At 41.9% G+C, this 17,605-nt stretch overlaps 1 protein-coding gene across 1 annotated transcript in view; it reads right to left on the bottom strand.

Annotated features, from left to right (window-relative positions):
• Positions 1 to 17,605, bottom strand: part of LOC143776277 (uncharacterized) — a 169,896-nt gene that overhangs the window by 103,144 nt on the left and 49,147 nt on the right. Inside the window, exons 2-4 of the mRNA XM_077265497.1 lie at positions 13,528 to 13,621; positions 8,143 to 8,280; positions 1,361 to 1,502 (exon numbers count right to left, since the gene is read on the bottom strand). Of these exons, the coding sequence (XP_077121612.1) occupies positions 1,361 to 1,502; positions 8,143 to 8,280; positions 13,528 to 13,575 (328 nt within the window). The 5' untranslated portion in view covers positions 13,576 to 13,621. The remainder of the gene's footprint in view (positions 1 to 1,360; positions 1,503 to 8,142; positions 8,281 to 13,527; positions 13,622 to 17,605) is intronic.

A 17,605-nucleotide genomic window follows, 5' to 3' on the forward strand; every position in this document is an offset into this window, starting at 1 on the left:
ACGTGGTGGAGAAGATTTTGGATTCTCGTATCTCTAGACGGAGGCTTCAGTATTTGGTAAAGTGGAAGGGCTATGGTCAGGAGGATAATTCCTGGGTTGTCGCCTCTGATGTTCATGCGGCCGATTTGGTTCGTGCCTTCCACGCGGCTCATCCTGATCGCCCTGGGGGTCTTGATGAGGGTTCGGTGACCCCTCCTCAAGGGGGGGTACTGTTGTGAACTCTATTTTTGGGCTCCTTCTAGTGGTCACAAGCGGTACTGTGTAGTGTTGTCTTTCTGCAGGTTGGCAGCATCAGCTGGTTCGTTATCCTTGGTTAGGTTTCCTACTTAGCTCACCTGGATACTCAGTTCCTTGCCTGCTATCAATGTATTCAGTGCTCTTCAGATTCCTTGTGACTACCTTGCTCCCAGTCTCTCCAAGACAACTATGTTTTTGTTTGTTCATTTTTGATTATCAGCATTCACCATGTTTCTTGTCCAGCTGCGGGGGTTCTTGAAATCTCAGGGTGGATATTTTGTAAGGGTTTTTTACTGACCGCATAGACCCCTTTTCTATTCTCTGCTATCTAGTATTAGTGGGCCTCATTTGCTGAATCTGTTTTCACCCCTGTGTATGTGCCTTCCTCTTACCTCACCGTTATTATTTGTTGGGGGCTTCTATATCTTTGGGGATTATTTCTCTGGAGGCAAGTGAGGTCTTTCTTTATCTCTAGGGGTAGTTGGTTCCTCAAGCTGGCTCGAGACGTCTAGGATTTTAGGTACGTTCACCGGCAACCTCTAGTGTGTTGGATAGGTTCAGATTTGCGGTCAGTCCAGTTTGCCACCTCCCTAGAGCTTGTCCTATGTTTGTTACTTAGCTGGAGTAATTTGTGATCCTCAACCACTAAGGATCATAACAGTCCATATTTCCTGAATGTATTCTTGCTTTTTTTCATGGATAGAACGCGTACACATTATACTGCATGATCAGATGTCTGTATTTTTTTGGAAACCAACCATCCACAAATAAAAAATGAGATGTTTCCATCTTTCATCTGAATTTTCTGATCAATTTTAACCCCTTATGTAAATGGATTCGCTTGCACTTGGATGACATTTGTGTGCTATCCATTTTTTGCCAGTATTTTTGCTGTTTAATAGATAGTGTATTTAATTTTTTTCCCTTATGAGAAAAATGGACGGTATACTAATGGTTAAAACGGTCCATTTTTGCCATATAGAAAAACATAACACTTCTGAACGAGGTCTAAATTGTATGTAATCGAAAAGAAATGGTTGCATTTTGTCTTTTAAACTTTTTTCCACGTTTTTAACAAAACATCCAAAAAAGAAAACAACTTAATACATATTTGTATACCTACGTGTTAAAAATGATCTAACACTTAGCATATTGCCATCTTTCATAGATTTTATGGTGACATTATAAGCATCCTCTTCCTTTAGGTTATTTAATGATATGAATGGACTGTAAACTTGATGGAAAACCAATGAATTCAACACATTCTATGGAGATATAAAATGTGCATTGCAGCTTTAAACATTGTGTAATTTGACATGTCTTTGCGACAGAGAAAGACAATGAAAATGTGAAGTAAAATTATATCTAAACATTCAGTTTAATTACATTTTGTAAACATAATGCAATCACACCCGCATGTTGTATGTGAAATAGTCACCTTTATGTCCAAACTTCTGTTACTGACAGCTCAACAATGGAACTATTTTTAATAAACTATTTTATATTCAAATAAATCCTACAAATTAAAAATGCTTAATTAAACATAAAATTAAAAAATAACATTTTAAAATAACATAAAAAAAACATGTAACATTTACATGCTTGTCACTGGGAGGATATTTAGTTAACTTACAACGTTTTAAAGGAGGTTTTCTACAGAGCAATTTTGGGGAAAATATAGCAGTTTTTGAGCCAAAGCCATAAGATATTCAATAGGATTGTGAACCATAAGTAAGTACTTATACTTCCACTAAAGGCTTTTTATAAAGGAACTGCATCAAATATTGCAGTGGCATTTTTCTAAAAATGCTCTGTGAATGTGTACAAAACCATCCTAGTAGTAACTAACACAAGATGTCTGTATTCACATCCCACCAATGCTAGTAGTTCCAATATTTTTACTATGCCCCTCTACATGGCTTATAGGACTTTCTATGCCAGCTCAATACAATGAGTAGCTTTGTTTTAAAGGTCTCTTACCAAGTCAACATGTTCTTTTGCTTTGCACTGATGAGGGGTGAAGACCTTGAAACGTGTCTAGAAATGGTGGTTCTAGTTTGGTTATACAGTTGTGTAAAAAAGTGTTGGCCACATTCCTGATTTCCTATTCTTTTCCATATTTGTCACACTTAACTGTTTCAGATCACCAAACAAATGTAAATATTAGACAAAGATAATACAAGTAAACACAAAATGCAGTTTTTAGATGAAGGTCTTTATCATTAAGAAAAAAAGAAATCGAAACCTAAAGGGCCCTGTGTGAAAAAGTGATTGCCCCACTCATTCCCCTAAAACATACCGTATATACTCGAGTATAAGCCGAGATTTTCAGCCCAAATTTTTGGGCTGAAAGTGCCCCCTCGGCTTATACTCGAGTCATGATCGGTGGTGGGGTCGGCGGGTGAGCACTGTCATATACTCACCTGCTTCCGGGGCTCCTGTCGCTCCCCCTGCACGTCCCACTGTCTCCGGGTGCCGCAGCCTCTTCCCCTGAGCGGTCACGTGGGACCGCTCATTAGAGAAATGAATAGGCGGCTCCACCTCCCATAGGGGCGGAGCCGCCTATTCATTTCTCTAATGAAGCGGTGCCGGTGACCGCTGATAGAGAAAGAGGCTGCGGCACCCGGAGACCAGCTGTCTGGGGGAAGGAGCGGGACGCCGGGAGCAGGTAAGTATTACATATTCACCTTCCCTCGTTCCACACGCCGGGCGCTGTCTCCATCTTCCCGGCGTCTCTCTCTCCGCTCTGACTGTTCAGGTCAGAGGGCGCGATGACGCATATAGTGTGCGCGCCACCCTCTGCCTGATCAGTCAGTGCGGAGAGACGCCGGGAAGATGGCGCCGAGGAGCTGCAAGCAAGACAGGTGAGTATGTGTTTGTTTTTTTTATTGCAGCAGCAGCAGCAGCACAGATTTATGTGGAGCATCTATGGGGCAACGGTGCAGAGCACTATATGGCAGAGCTATGGGGCAACGGTGCAGAGCACTATATGGCACAGCTATGGGGCAACGGTGCAGAGCACTATATGGCAGAGCTATGGGGCAACGGTGCAGAGCACTATATGGCACAGCTATGGGGCAACAGTGCAGAGCACTATATGGCAGAGCTATGGGGCAACGGTGCAGAGCACTATATGGCACAGCTATGGGGCAACGGTGCAGAGCACTATATGGCACAACTATGGGGCAACGGTGCAGAGCACTATATGGCAGAGCTATGGGGCAACGGTGCAGAGCACTATATGGCACAGCTATGGGGCAACAGTGCAGAGCACTATATGGCACAGCTATGGGGCAATGGTGCAGAGCACTATATGGCACAGCTATGGGGCAACAGTGCAGAGCACTATATGGCACAGCTATGGGGCAACAGTGCAGAGCACTATATGGCACAGCTATGGGGCAACGGTGCAGAGCACTATATGGCACAGCTATGGGGCAACGGTGCAGAGCACTATATGGCACAGCTATGGGGCAACGGTGCAGAGCATTATATATATGGCACAGCTATGGGGCAACGGTGCAGAGCACTATATGGCACAGCTATGGGGCAACAGTGAAGAGCACTATATGGCAGAGCTATGGGGCAACGGTGCAGAGCACTATATGGCAGAGCTATGGGGCAACGGTGCAGAGCACTATATGGCACAGCTATGGGGCAACGGTGCAGAGCATTGTATATATGGCACAGCTTTATATGGAGCATCTATGGGGCCATAATGAACGGTGCAGAGCATTATATATGGCACAGCTTTATGTGGAGCATCTATGGGGCCATAATGAACGGTATGGAGCATCTATTTCTAATTTTGAAATTCACCGGTAGCTGCTGCATTTTCCACCCTAGGTTTATACTCGAGTCAATAAGTTTTCCCAGTTTTTTGTGGCAAAATTAGGGGGGTCGGCTTATACTCGGGTCGGCTTATACTCGAGTATATACGGTAAATTAATTGTGGTTTATCACATTTTTGAAAACTGAGTTCAAATTCCCTAGCCACATGCTGGCCTGATTATTGCCACACCTGTTCTCAATCAAGAAACCACTTAAATTGGACCTGTCTGACAAAGTGAAGTAGACCAAAGGGTCCTCAAAAGCTAGACATTATGCTACGATCCAAAGAAATTCTGGAACTAACGAAAAACAAAGTAATTGAGATTTATCGGTCTAGAAAAGCTCATAAAGCCATTTCTCAAGCGTTGGGACTTCAGCAAACCACAGTGAGAGCCATTATCCAGAAATGGAGAAAACATGAAACAATGATGAACATTCCCATGAGTGACCGGCCAACCAAAATTACCCCAAGAGCACAGCAATGACTCTTCCAAGAAGTCACAAAAGACTGGATAACAACATCCAAAGAACTGCAGGCCTCACTTGCCTCAGTTAAGGTCAGTGTTTATGAATCTACCATAAGAAAGAGACTGGGCACAAATGTCCTGCATGGCAGAGTACCAAGATGAAAACCACTGCTGAGCAATAAGAACATAAAGGCTCATCTCAGTTTTGCTAGAAAACATCTTAATGATCCCCAAGACTTTTGGGAGAATACTCTGGAACAATAAAATATGGCGGCGGTAGTGTGATGTGCTTGGGCTGTTTTGCTGCTTCAAGACCTGGAAGACTTGCTGTGGTAAATGGAACCATGTATTCTGCTGTCTACCAAAAAATCCTGAAGGAGAATGTTCCGCCATCTATTCATGACCTGAAGCTGAAGAGCACTTGGTTTAAGCAGCAAGACAATGATCCAAAACACAAAAGCAAGTCCACCTCTGAATGGGTTAAGAAAAAACAAAATTAAGACTTTGGAGTGGCCTAGTCAATGTCCTGACATTAAACCAATTGAGATGCTGTGGCATGACCTTAAAAAGTAGGTTCATCCTCAGAAACTCTCCAATGTGGCTAAATTAAAACAATTCTCCAAAGATGAGTGGGCCAAAATTCCTCCAGAGTATTGTAAAAGACTCATTGCCAGTTATTGCAAACGCTTGAATACAGAGTTGCTGCTAAGGGTAGCCCAATCAGTTATTAAGTTTAGAGGTCTATCACTTTTTCACAAAGGGAGCTGTAGGTTTGGATTTCTTTTCCCTTAACAATAAAGACCTTCATTTAAAAAGTGCATTTTGTGTTTACTTACAGTACAGACCAAAAGTTTGGACACACCTTCTCATTTAAAGATTTTTCTGTATTTTCATGACTATGAAAATTGTACATTCACACTGAAGGCATCAAAACTATGAATTAACACATGTGGAATTATATACTTAACAAAAAAGTGTGAAACAACTGAAAATATGTCTTATTTTCTAGGTTCTTCAAAGCAGCCACCTTTTGCTTTGATGACTGCTTTGCACACTCTTGGCATTTTCTTGATGAATTTCAAGAGGTAGTCACTGGAAATGGTTTTCACTTCAAAGGTGTGCCCTGTCAGGTTTAATAAGTGGGATTTCTTGGCTTATAAATGGGGTTGGGACCATCAGTTGTGTTGAGCAGAAGTCTGGTGGATACACAGCTGATATTCCTACTGAATAGACTGTTAGAATTTGTATTATGGCAAGAAAAAAGCAGCTAAGTAAAGAAAAATGAGTGGCCATCATTACTTTAAGAAATTAAGGTCAGTCAGGCCGAAAAATTGGGAAAACTTTGAAAGTGTCCCCAAGTGCAGTTGCAAAAACCATGAAGCGCTACAAAGAAACTGGCTCACATGAGGACCGCCCCAGGAAAGATAGACCAAGAGTCACCTCTGCTTCTGAGGATAAGTTTATCCAAGTCACCAGCCTCAGAAATCGCAGGTTAACAGCAGCTCAGATTAGAGACCAGGTCAATGCCACACAGAGTTCTGGTAGCAGACACATCTCTACAACAACTGTTAAGAGGAGACTTTGTGCAGCAGGCCTTCATGGTAAAATAGCTGCTAGGAAACCACTGCTAAGGACAAACAACAAGCAGAAGAGACTTATTTGGGCTAAAGAACACAAGGAATGGACATTAGACCAGTGGAAATCTGTGCTTTGGTCTGATGAGTCCAAATTTGAGATCTTTGGTTCCAACCACCATGTCGCCATGTGCGACGCAGAAAAGGTGAACGGATGGACTCTTCATGCCTTGTTCCCACCGTGAAGCATGGAGGAGGAGGTGTGATGGTGTGGGGGTGCTTTGCTGGTTACAATGTTGGTTTTTTTTTCAAAATTGAATGCATACTGAACAAGCATGGCTACCACAGCATCTTGCAGCGGCATGCTATTCCATCCGGTTTATGTTTAGTTGGACCATCATTTATTTTTCAACAGGACAATGACCCCAAACACACCTCCAGGCTGTGTAAGGGCTATTTGACCAAGAAGGAGAGTGATGGGATGCTACGCCAGATGACCTGGCCTCCACAGTCACCAGACCTGAACCCAATCGAGATGGTTTGGGGTGAGCTGGACCGCAGAGTGAAGGCAAAATGGTCAACTAGTGCTAAGCATCTCTGGGAACTCCTTCAAGATTGTTGGACCATTCCTGGTGACTACCTCTTGAAGCTCATCAGTAGTCATCAAAGCAAAAGGTGGCTAGTTTGAAGAACCTAGAGTATAAGACAGATTTTCAGTTGTTTCACACTTTTTTGTTAAGTATATAATTCCACATGTGTTATTTCATAGTTTTGATGCCTTCAGTGTGAATTTACAATTTTCATAGTCATGAAAATACAGAAAAATCTTTAAATGAGAAGGTGTGTCCAAACTTTTGATCTGTACTGTATATTATCTTTGTCAAATACTTACATTTGTTTGGTGATCTGCAACATTTAGGTGTGTCAAACATGGAAAAGAATAGGAAATCAGGAAGGGGCAAACATTTTTTTCACACAAATGTATATCCTAACTAGAGATCAGTAAATCAATTCAATGTGAATCGAATGTGTGTAGGATTTTAGAAAATTTCTTGGGCCTGGGAATTCAAAAAATTTGTGATTCGCACAAATCACTAAAAATACCTTCCACTATTTTATATAATGCAGAAGACTGCATCAGACAGAGACAGCTCACTTGACCTTGGGTGAGACCAAGGGGCTTTCTAATAATGCCCAGCAACTATCACATCAGAAAATATAGCACAGCCATCACACAATATTGAACATCACATGGTATAGCACAGGCTATCATAGTCTGTATAAAAGCCGAGGCAGGGAGTGCAGCTAAGCAACGATTCTGTGATAAAACTATTTAGTAAGAAAATGTATCAATAGAAAAGCCAAAAAACCCTATTAATATACTGTACAGTGTGTGACAAAACAGCAGTGAAAAAGTTACCAATCATTTATTCATAGCCATATAGGTGGAGGTCACTTTTTTACATTACTATGATTATATTTAGATGAAAGAGCTTGACAGGAGTTAGATAGTGTCCTAGGAGACCTCAGAGTGTAATACATGTCTTTTTAGGAAATTGGAGTTAATCTGTTAATCGCTTTTTTTTTTTTTTTTTAATTATCGAAGCAGTCAAATTCAAATTTCAAGCGGTTCGATCATCTCTAATCCGAAATCATGTGGCAAGGATATTTAGAGGGTTGATATTGACTTTTAGGATTCCGATAAATGATACTCAAAACCTTGTTGTTTGTTTTGCACCACTACAGTCTTGACACAATACCGTATCTGATAAACATTTTGTATCAACTATATCAGTGACTAGCATTTTCTACTGTTTAAGTCTTAATTCCACCCAGGTTATGACCTCTATTAAAATTACTGACACTGTAAATAAAAATTTAATTTTTAGCTAGCTCACAAAATGTTTCTATGGTATGCCATGTGGTTGCTCTTGGTTCCATGCCTGCTTTCCGTCTATTAACCTTAATGGAAACAGATTAGCAGAATTATATTTTTCTGATGCCGACATTAACACACAAGTGCAAGCTTTTACCTGATGGTGCTTATTATTCAAGGTTTGGTAATACACAAGATAACTATCAGGATTCTTATTTTCTGGAAACCTATTCCACTCAATTTTAAGTCCAGCATTTTCTGTGCCTTTTTCTCCACACTGCACATTCTGTACCACCTGAAAAATGTGTAAAGCAATCGCATAAACTTGTGTTATATCGTTTTTACATTCACATTATTGATATTATTTATTGGAATATTTATTACATTATTATGATATTATTTATGCATGAAGACCACAACAGGGGCTTTATTAATTTATGGGGCTACATAGGGGAGCATTATTAAATTTTGGGCCTACATAGGAGGCTATTATTAATTTAGAGTGCCACATAGTTGGGCATTAGTAAATTATGGGGCCAAATAGGGGACTATTATTTATTTAAGGGGTACATGTGGGTACATTATTTATTTATGGGACATATAAGAGTATTGATAATATTATTGCATGTGAGCCACATAGGGGCACATTGTTAAAGTATGAGGCCACAAATGGATCATTATTAATTTATGGAGGCTACGTTATTAATAATATGGGGACCATATAGGTGGACATTTTTATTGTATGGGGACCGCATAGGGAGACATTATTGATGTATGGGGGCAACATAGGATGACACTATTACTATACAGGGGTCACTCAGGGAGACTTTATCACTATATAGAATTCATATAAATTGATATTATTAGGATATGCGGCCATATTCTGGAACATTAATCATTTATAGCAGCCACAAATGAGACTATTACCTATATTAATTGTAATATTGGTCTTGGTATAGTGGAATTTGCTCAGCATAGTGATATTTATTATTCGGTGACTATGAATGTATAACTGGTGGGGAAAGGATGAACTTGATGTACTTATGTCTTTTTTAGCACATAACTATGTAACTACAGTATGCAACTGTACTATTTAGAAGTATTACTTAGATAATATAATAACTGCCATGTCTTCGGTCAGATTGATATTAGATAATATAATAACTGCCATGTCTTCTGTCAAATATATATTAGATAATATAATAACTGCCATGTCTTCTGTCAGATTTATATTAGATAATATAATAACTGCCATGTCTTCTGTCAGATTTATATTAGATAATATAATAACTGCCATGTCTTCTGTCAGATTTATATATTCTATTTGCATTATTTTTGTTTTATGGAGGAACTAACACAGACCCTATCAATGCTATTTGGGCCCACATATTTGAGCACCATGTTGGAGAGGGTGGCAGGAGGCAAGTCCAAATTGTGCCTTGGGATCCAAAGGACTCTAATTACTCTATGACATTGGTTACAAGACAGATTGTAGTGAAGTAAGGTTTTTATGATCAAGAGTGTTTTGAGCTCTCATAACCAAAAAAGAGTTTTAATATGAAATAATAGCAGGGCATATGTTCTGCATGCTATTCCTGAGGGCTGGGTAATGTCTTGAAATGTCCTGATATTTCTTTGGCTCCATGCAATTTCTGACGTGTACAGAGCCATAACCATACAGTTATCGATTACATACAGTGCCATGTAAAAGTGTGGGCACTCCTGGTCAAAATTACTGCTATTCTGAACAGTTAAGCTATTTTAAGTTGAATTGATCTCTAAAAGGCCTAAAGTGAAAGATGACACATTTTTGAAGATTGCAAAAAGAAAAATATTCCTATGCAGTAGTTTGGGCACCCTTGGAGATTTGTGTGCTCATATAACTTTGACCAAGGTTTCAGACCTTAATTAGCGTGTTAGGGTTATGGCTTGTTCACTATCATCATTAGCAAAGGCCAGGTGATGCAAGTTTTCCGGCTTTATAAAAACCCAGCCTCCTCTAACCTTGTGCCAAAAAACTGCAGCCATGAGTTTGTCTAAACAGCTGACTAGCACTCTGAAAATGAAAATGGTGGAGGATCACAAAGCAGGAGAAGGTTGTAAGAAGATAGCAAAGCGTTTTCAAGTTGCCCTTTCCTCATTTCAAAATATCATCGAGAAATTACAGTTAACAGGACCAGTGGAGGCCAAGATAAGGTCTGGAAAACCAAGCAAAATTTCAGTAACAGTTGCTTGTAGGATTGCAAGAGAGAGAAATCAGAACCCCGCTTGACTGCAAAAGACCTTAAGAAAGATGTAGCAGACTCTGGAGTTGTGGTACATTGTTCTTCCGTTCAGAGACACCTGCACAAATATGGCCTTCTGGGAAGAAAATCTCTCCTGCGTTCTCACCATAAAATTCAGCATAAGAAATATGCAAAAGAGCATCTAAACAAACCTGATGCATTTTGGAAACAAGTCCTGTCGACTGATGAGGTTCAGATAGAACTCTTTCACTACAATGATCAAAAGGTATGTGTGAAGAAAAAGGGGCACAGAATTTTAGGAAAAGAATATCTCACCAACTATTAAGCATGGGGGTAAATCAGTCATGCTTTGGTGTTGTGTTGCAGCCAATGGCATGGGAAACATTTCACGGGTAGAGGAAAGAATGGATTCAATGATATTTCAACAAATTCTTGATGCAAACATAATACCATCTGAAAAAAAGTTGAAGTTGAAAAGAGGATAGCTTCTACAAATGGATAATGATTAGGGATGAGTGAATGTGCTCGGTGATACTCAGATATCACTCGAGAATCTGGGTGCTCAGATGTGCTCGTTACTCGGCGAGCATTGGGCAGTGCTCAATTTAAAAAGTGAATTCCCCCTCTTCCCTCACATGTTTGTCACCGGTTACACAGCCAATAAGCATGCGGGAATTGCCTGCGTGTCACTGTAATGCTATAGCCATCTTTGTAGTAGCATTATTGTGATTGGCTGGAAGTGTGACATCATCAGGGGTTATAAAAGGCGTAACCCAGTTTGGCAAACTGACGTCATTGCACAGCTCTGTGACAGTACATATTGGAGGGAGAGAGTGCTTGTCTAGGCCTGTGTGTGCACAGTATAACAGAATCATGGTCTTGTAGTGTTGATTCTGGTGTTGAAGCTGAACCATCATACTAAGAGCCCTTCTAAGGGCTACTCATTTGATTTGCTGTTTGTATCACATACATTCTGCATTTAGTCTAGGGAGGGAGAGAGAGTTGCAGGGAGAGTGACAGAATACAGTCTGTAGATAGGGATTAGGGCTGTGCAGTCCCTTGCAAAATATATAGCTGTGGCTTTTTTTGTTGGGAAAAATTGAATATATTATGTGATCCATCAAGTATTACATGCTTTGTGGCACATTTTGATGTTATATAACACTCAAAAAAAGTGTTGAATTTTTTTTATGGATTACTCACCTACAGAGCATTCTGTGCACTGGGGTACATTTTTTGTGATACCTAGCACTCCAAAAAAGCATTAAAAAAAATGTTGCTGAGTTAAATTTCTCACCCATACAGTATTCTGTAGTCTGTGGTACATTACTGTGATATCTCTCACTCCAAAAAAGTGTTTAAAAATATTGCTGGGTTAAATTTCTCACTCATACATTATTCCGTGGTCTGGGGTACATTTTTGTGATATATATATATATCACTCCAAAAGAGTGTTTAAAAATTTTGTTGGGTTAAATTTCTCAGCCATACAGTATTCCATGATCCCGGGCACATTACTGTGTATCTATCAATTAATAAAAGTGTTAAAAAATTTTGCTGGGTTAAAGTTATCAGCCATAATAATATTCTGTGGTCTGGGGTACATTTATGTAATATATAGCACTGCAAAAAAAGTGTTCAAAAATTTTGCTGGGTTAAATTTCCCACTCATACAGTATTCCATGGTGTGGGGTACAATTATGTGCTACTTAACACTACGAAAAAGCATTTAAAACATTTTCTGGGCTCAATTACTCACCCACACAGTATTCTGTGGTTGTGGGGAACAATTCTGTGATATCTAACACTTCCAACAAGCATTGAATTTTTTTTCTGTGTTAAATTACTCACCCATACGGTACTCCTGGAGTACATTACTGTTATATCTATCACTTCAAAAAAGCAGTAACATTTTTTACTGGGTTAAATTTCACACCCATACACTATTCCATGGTCTGGGGTACATTTCTGTGGTATCTGACACTCCAAAAAAGTGTTAACATTTTTTGCTGTATTCAATTAGTCATCCATACACTGTAACGTGCTTACTTGGTGACAGAACCAGGTGAGACTTCCTCGGGAGATACCAGAGGAATATTGGAGCCAGAGGAAGCTGGTGCAACTGCAGATATGGCATGAGCCTGTGGTCTGGATCCGGCCGATTTCTTGAAACCACCAAGGTCCAAACCCAGGCCGCTTACTTTATCATTGGGGTTCTTGCAGACTGCGGTAGGGAGAGCCGGGACCTAGGAACTCGTGAGCCAACTGCAGGCCTAGGCAGGTCAGAAGAGACAAAGAGGTGAGCCAGGACCAGGTCTAGAGAAATCTAGCCGCAAGGTAGCGAGAGTTGGCATCCATGGGGTTGATCATTACGAACAACCGTCAGCAGAGAAGGGGGTCCATTGAACAGTTTGGTCCCATCATCACATCTCATTTAACCATCGGGCAGTAGAGACGGAACACTTGTCTCAAAGGCTGCAAGAGCTGATGGCTGGAACCAGGATAACGTTCCTCAAAATGGAGGGGCGACATCACTGGTATGCAGTCGGTGTGATCCCGGAAGGAAGGGAGCAGCATGAATCCTTCTGGAGGAATGAACGGGCCTGGGAGAGGCTCCTTGAGGTGGCTCGAGACAAGGCTACTACCACCCCCAAGAGAGAGTACTGTCTTTGGGGTTCCTCAGCTCCTATGCGGGAGCAGCCAATGGTGTAGGTGACACAGGGGGCTATTGGCTATTTCTATATGTCCCGGGCTCTGACACTACCCGAAGCCAGGTTACTTACAGCCCAGACACCTGGGAATCAGGCTCCAGAAAGCAGGTGGAGGCAGTCCCCCCAGCCTCCTGAGAAAGGAGAAGAAGAAGCAGACACCTGAAGGGGATTGCTAAGTAGTGGCTATGGTAGTGGACATTGTGTAGCGGTATTATCTTGGTCGTGTATAGTAGTAATTTAGGTAATATTGATCTGTGTATAGCGTGTTGTATACAATAATTATTTATAAATCATTATTTTGAGTAGCGGGAGGGGGATCACATGGGGAAACATGTACTTTGCGGATGTACCCCTGATCGTTTAGGACCATAGCAATGTCCCTGCTGTGTATGTTATAAAATCCTGGTAGATCCATACTGATCTCAGGTCTTGGGACATGAAATACAAAGAAAACAGTGTCCTCTGACCCTTATTAGTCATTTTACAGTGGTCACTTTCTAAACCATATCAAAATAGAGGGGGCATTAAAGTTACAGAAAGAGTAGACCAACAAAAGGTTTTCAAAATGTGCAAGTCTAATCATACCTGGAAAAGATTTTTAAATAGAAGCAGACATAGAATCAAGGCGTTCATTTTGAAATCAATTATGATGCATCATTTGCCAGATGTCTTTGTATACCTATGGATCAAAAAAATGTAAGAAACATTTGATGGTAATGCTGTAGCAGAAATATATCCTTTTTTTATCTATGTAAGACAACTGCAAAACTCAGACCCCATTAAATTACTGGACCCTATGGTGGGCCATTCTGTTAGTGCATATAGACAGAAGAATCTAGCACTCCAAAATCAAAGAAAATCTTGAATTTTATTATGTACAGACAATCCAGTGCTGTGTATATAAATGTGATGTTTCGGTGAATCAGACTTTTCTCAACATCCACTATATAAAAACAACAAACTGTCAACATAATTAAAAATATATACATATATCAAGTGAAATAATGTGTGTTCTCATATGTGGTATAATACAGGATGAAAAATTGAGCTATATAAAGCAAAATCACATTATATGAGAGTATGTATCATTGAGCAGACAAAGTCCCTTATGTGCAGTATATAAGGGAACATAAGCATAAATACTTGTGATGTGTTACAACAGGATAAAAAGTAGTACATTGAAGTACATTGTTTTATATGATGATTAATAGTATATACTGTAGATGAGGTTCCTGTTATTAATACTGCCTTTGTGGAGTATCAAGATGGCGCCCGTTGTATGTGACCTTAAGTTCTGTGCAGTAGAATTAACAGACTTACCAATGTGGCTAGAGTGAGAAGGGGTTAATGCTGGTGAATAGCACGTCAGAAATGCGACATGTCACTGCAGGTATGTCGCCAAAATAGAGGGAAAATCTCCTCTTTAAATCATGATCATGTGTGACGTCATCTCCAGTCAAAGGACCGGAAGTGAGGCGGCCGGTTGGCGATGGTTGGCGCTTCTGTTAGTGATAACATATTTCCCAGAGGGCGTCAGAAACACTCTGCTATTGCAGTTATTATACTAATCTTTAAAATTACTGTAAATACATCTATTTTGTCCTGCGAGTCAGGGTCTACACAGAAATGATTGTGCTCACGTGCTAGAACTCTGCCGGACTCTGAACTACTTTATCTGTATAGTGTGCCTCTGTTTTTTTGACCTGATAAGTTATATAGCTCTGGCCAAACACAGAATTTATTTATTGTAGAGCAATTTTTGATCTTCATGTAGGCTGTGTAACTCTATATATGCAGTGACCATCCCTTAGTGCACATCTCCCAGCTCTGACTGATAAGGAATAGGGACACAAACTGTGGCTTTTTTAGCGCACCACAGCGATTTTTATCTTATGCTAAGCTAGTACTCTAACCTCACTCAGCCCATTAAATGTGTCAACACAGGAATATTGCTCCTAGTAAGTCATATTAGTGTTTCAACACAACATGATACCACTTTTATGGTCCCCACAGCACCCTCTATACAGTATGATGCACCCACAGTACAGTGCATTCCCACACACTGCCTTCACCCACACGCAGTATGATGCACCCACACTACATTCACCCACACACAGTATGATGCACCCACAGTACAGTACATTCCCACACACTGCCTTCACCCACAGTACAGTACATTCCCACACACAGTATGATGCACCTGGAGCGGCCCCCAGACGCAGGACGACGGGTCACTCGAATCCGGGTCTCTCTCGGTTCTGAGGATGTCACGGTGGCCCGACCCGGTCCGTGGTCCTGCTAAGGGGCGCCCAATAAAAGGTGTAGGTGGTGGTGTAGGTCGCAGTAAATAATGAGGACACAGGATTGCAGTCTCTTTACCCCTTTACTGAAGGCTTCGGCATCTGCAATCCAGAGCACTGTTAACAGGGCTGGCTGAGACCGGCCGGTCCGAAGGGACATCCAGAGTTCCCTTTGCAGGTTGAAATCAGTGCCTACATACTAGCACCTGGGTGTTGTAGTACTTCCCTGCTGAGCACCACGGGATAGTCCTCACAACTGTCGTGTATGTTTCTGTTCTTTCTCTCTCCATCCCCCAGATGATATGGATAGGACGCACCCATATGACGGGGTAGGCCTGGAGCTATTTTATAGGGACCCTAGAGACGCCCCTCTCCCACAATTGCCTCCGTTGTCTTCATTAGGTGATTTAGGTGAGGCAGCCAACCTAAAGTCAACTGCCCTGCCTTTGGTTTGAAGTAATGCGTAGAGCCCAATACTTCCTCGGCGTTCCGGCCACCGGCTACGCGCCTCAGTAGGATGTTGCCGATCTCGGGGCACGACTCCTACTGGTTCTATCGCCTTTGTGCTGTGATCTCGTTTCTCACTTCTCCACAATATACTTCACTTCGTGTCCTTTCTTAAGATGCCACCGCAATGAAGTGCAGGCACGGCTCCATAACGATCTGTCCTTTTCGCTAGGCCTCTGCCAGGATCCCACCCCTGACAGGGACCCCCCTGGATCTTCCCAATCAACCTCTTCTCTCACTAGGTGTTACCTGGGCAAAACCCAGTCAGCTTCTCCCTGACTTCCTATCCAGCCCCCAGTTTTACCAGAGTGTGAGGAGTGGCCTAATACATAGAACCCTTTGCTCCCCCTGGTGGCCGGAGTGCGAAGTGTAATGTGTGACTGTGATACCTGGTCAGGTGAACTCCTTTAGTACAATCAGAGGTACCATCACTCCCCTTAGTGGCGGAGTGACAGTACTGCAACGACCAGGACTCTGGGGCGCTGCACACCCACAGTACAGTGCATTCCCACACACTGCATTCACCCACACGCAGTATGATGCACCCACACTACATTCACCCACACACAGTATGATTGCACCCTCAGTACAGTACATTCCCACACAGTGCCTTCACCCACAGTACAGTACATTCCCACACACAGTATGATGCACCCACCGTACAGTGCATTCCCACCCACTGCATTCACCCACACACAGTATGATGTACCCACACTACATTCAACCACACACAGTATGATGCACCCACAGCACAGTACATTCCCATCCACTGCATTTACCCACATGCAGTATGATGTGATGCACCCACACTACATTCACACACACAATATGATGCACCCACAGTACAATACATTCCAACACACTGCCTTCACCCACCTGCAGTATGATGCACCCACACTACATTCACCCACACACAGTATGATGCACCCACAGTACAGTACATTCCCACACACTGCCTTCACCCACAGTACAGTACATTCCCACACACAGTATGATGCACCCACAGTACAGTACATTCCCACACACAGTATGATGTACCCAGGGCCACCATCAGGGCATTACAGCCATGACTGCCGTATGGGCCCCGGTGGGCAGAGGGGGCCTGCATCGGGCCCCATCTAATCTGCTCACCGGGCCCCCCCTGCAGGCGCTGCGGCACACTATTGACGTGCGGGCCCGTGCCTGCACTTCAATAGTTAACTGTTGTGAATTTGGATTCTGGGCTCCCCCGGTGGCTACTGGTGGAATTGAACTGGTGTTGTCATCTTCTCTGTTCACCTGTTCCCATCAAGATGTGGGAGTCGCTATATAACCTTGCTGCTCTGTTAGTTGCTTGCCGGTCAACAATGTTATCAGAAGCCTCTCTGTGCTTGTTCCTGCTCCTAGACAACTACTAGATAAGTTGGACTCTTGTCCATGTTTGTTTTTGCATTTTTGTTCCAGTTCACAGCTGAAGTTTCGTTACTGTGTCTGGAAAGCTCTTGTGAACAGGAATTGCCACTCTGGTGTTATGAGTTAATGCCAGAGTTTTAAAGTAATTCCTGGATGGTGTTTTAATAGGGTTTTCAGCTGACCATGAAAGTGTCCTTTCTGTCTTCTGCTATGTAGTAAGTGGACCTCAAATTTGCTAAACCTATTTTCATACTACGTTTGTAATTTCATCTTAATTCACCGCCAATACATGTGGGGGGCCTCTGTCTCCTTTCGGGGTATTTCTCTAGAGGTGAGCTAGGACTAATATTTTCCTCTGCTAGCATTATTTAGTCCTCCGGCTGGTGCTGGGCATCTAGAATCAACGTAGGCATGCTACCCGGCCACTGCTAGTTGTGCGTTAGGTTTAGTTCATGGTCAGCTCA

The sequence above is a fragment of the Ranitomeya variabilis genome, chromosome 5 (genome assembly GCF_051348905.1).
Source record: "Ranitomeya variabilis isolate aRanVar5 chromosome 5, aRanVar5.hap1, whole genome shotgun sequence".
NCBI lineage: Eukaryota > Metazoa > Chordata > Amphibia > Anura > Dendrobatidae > Ranitomeya > Ranitomeya variabilis.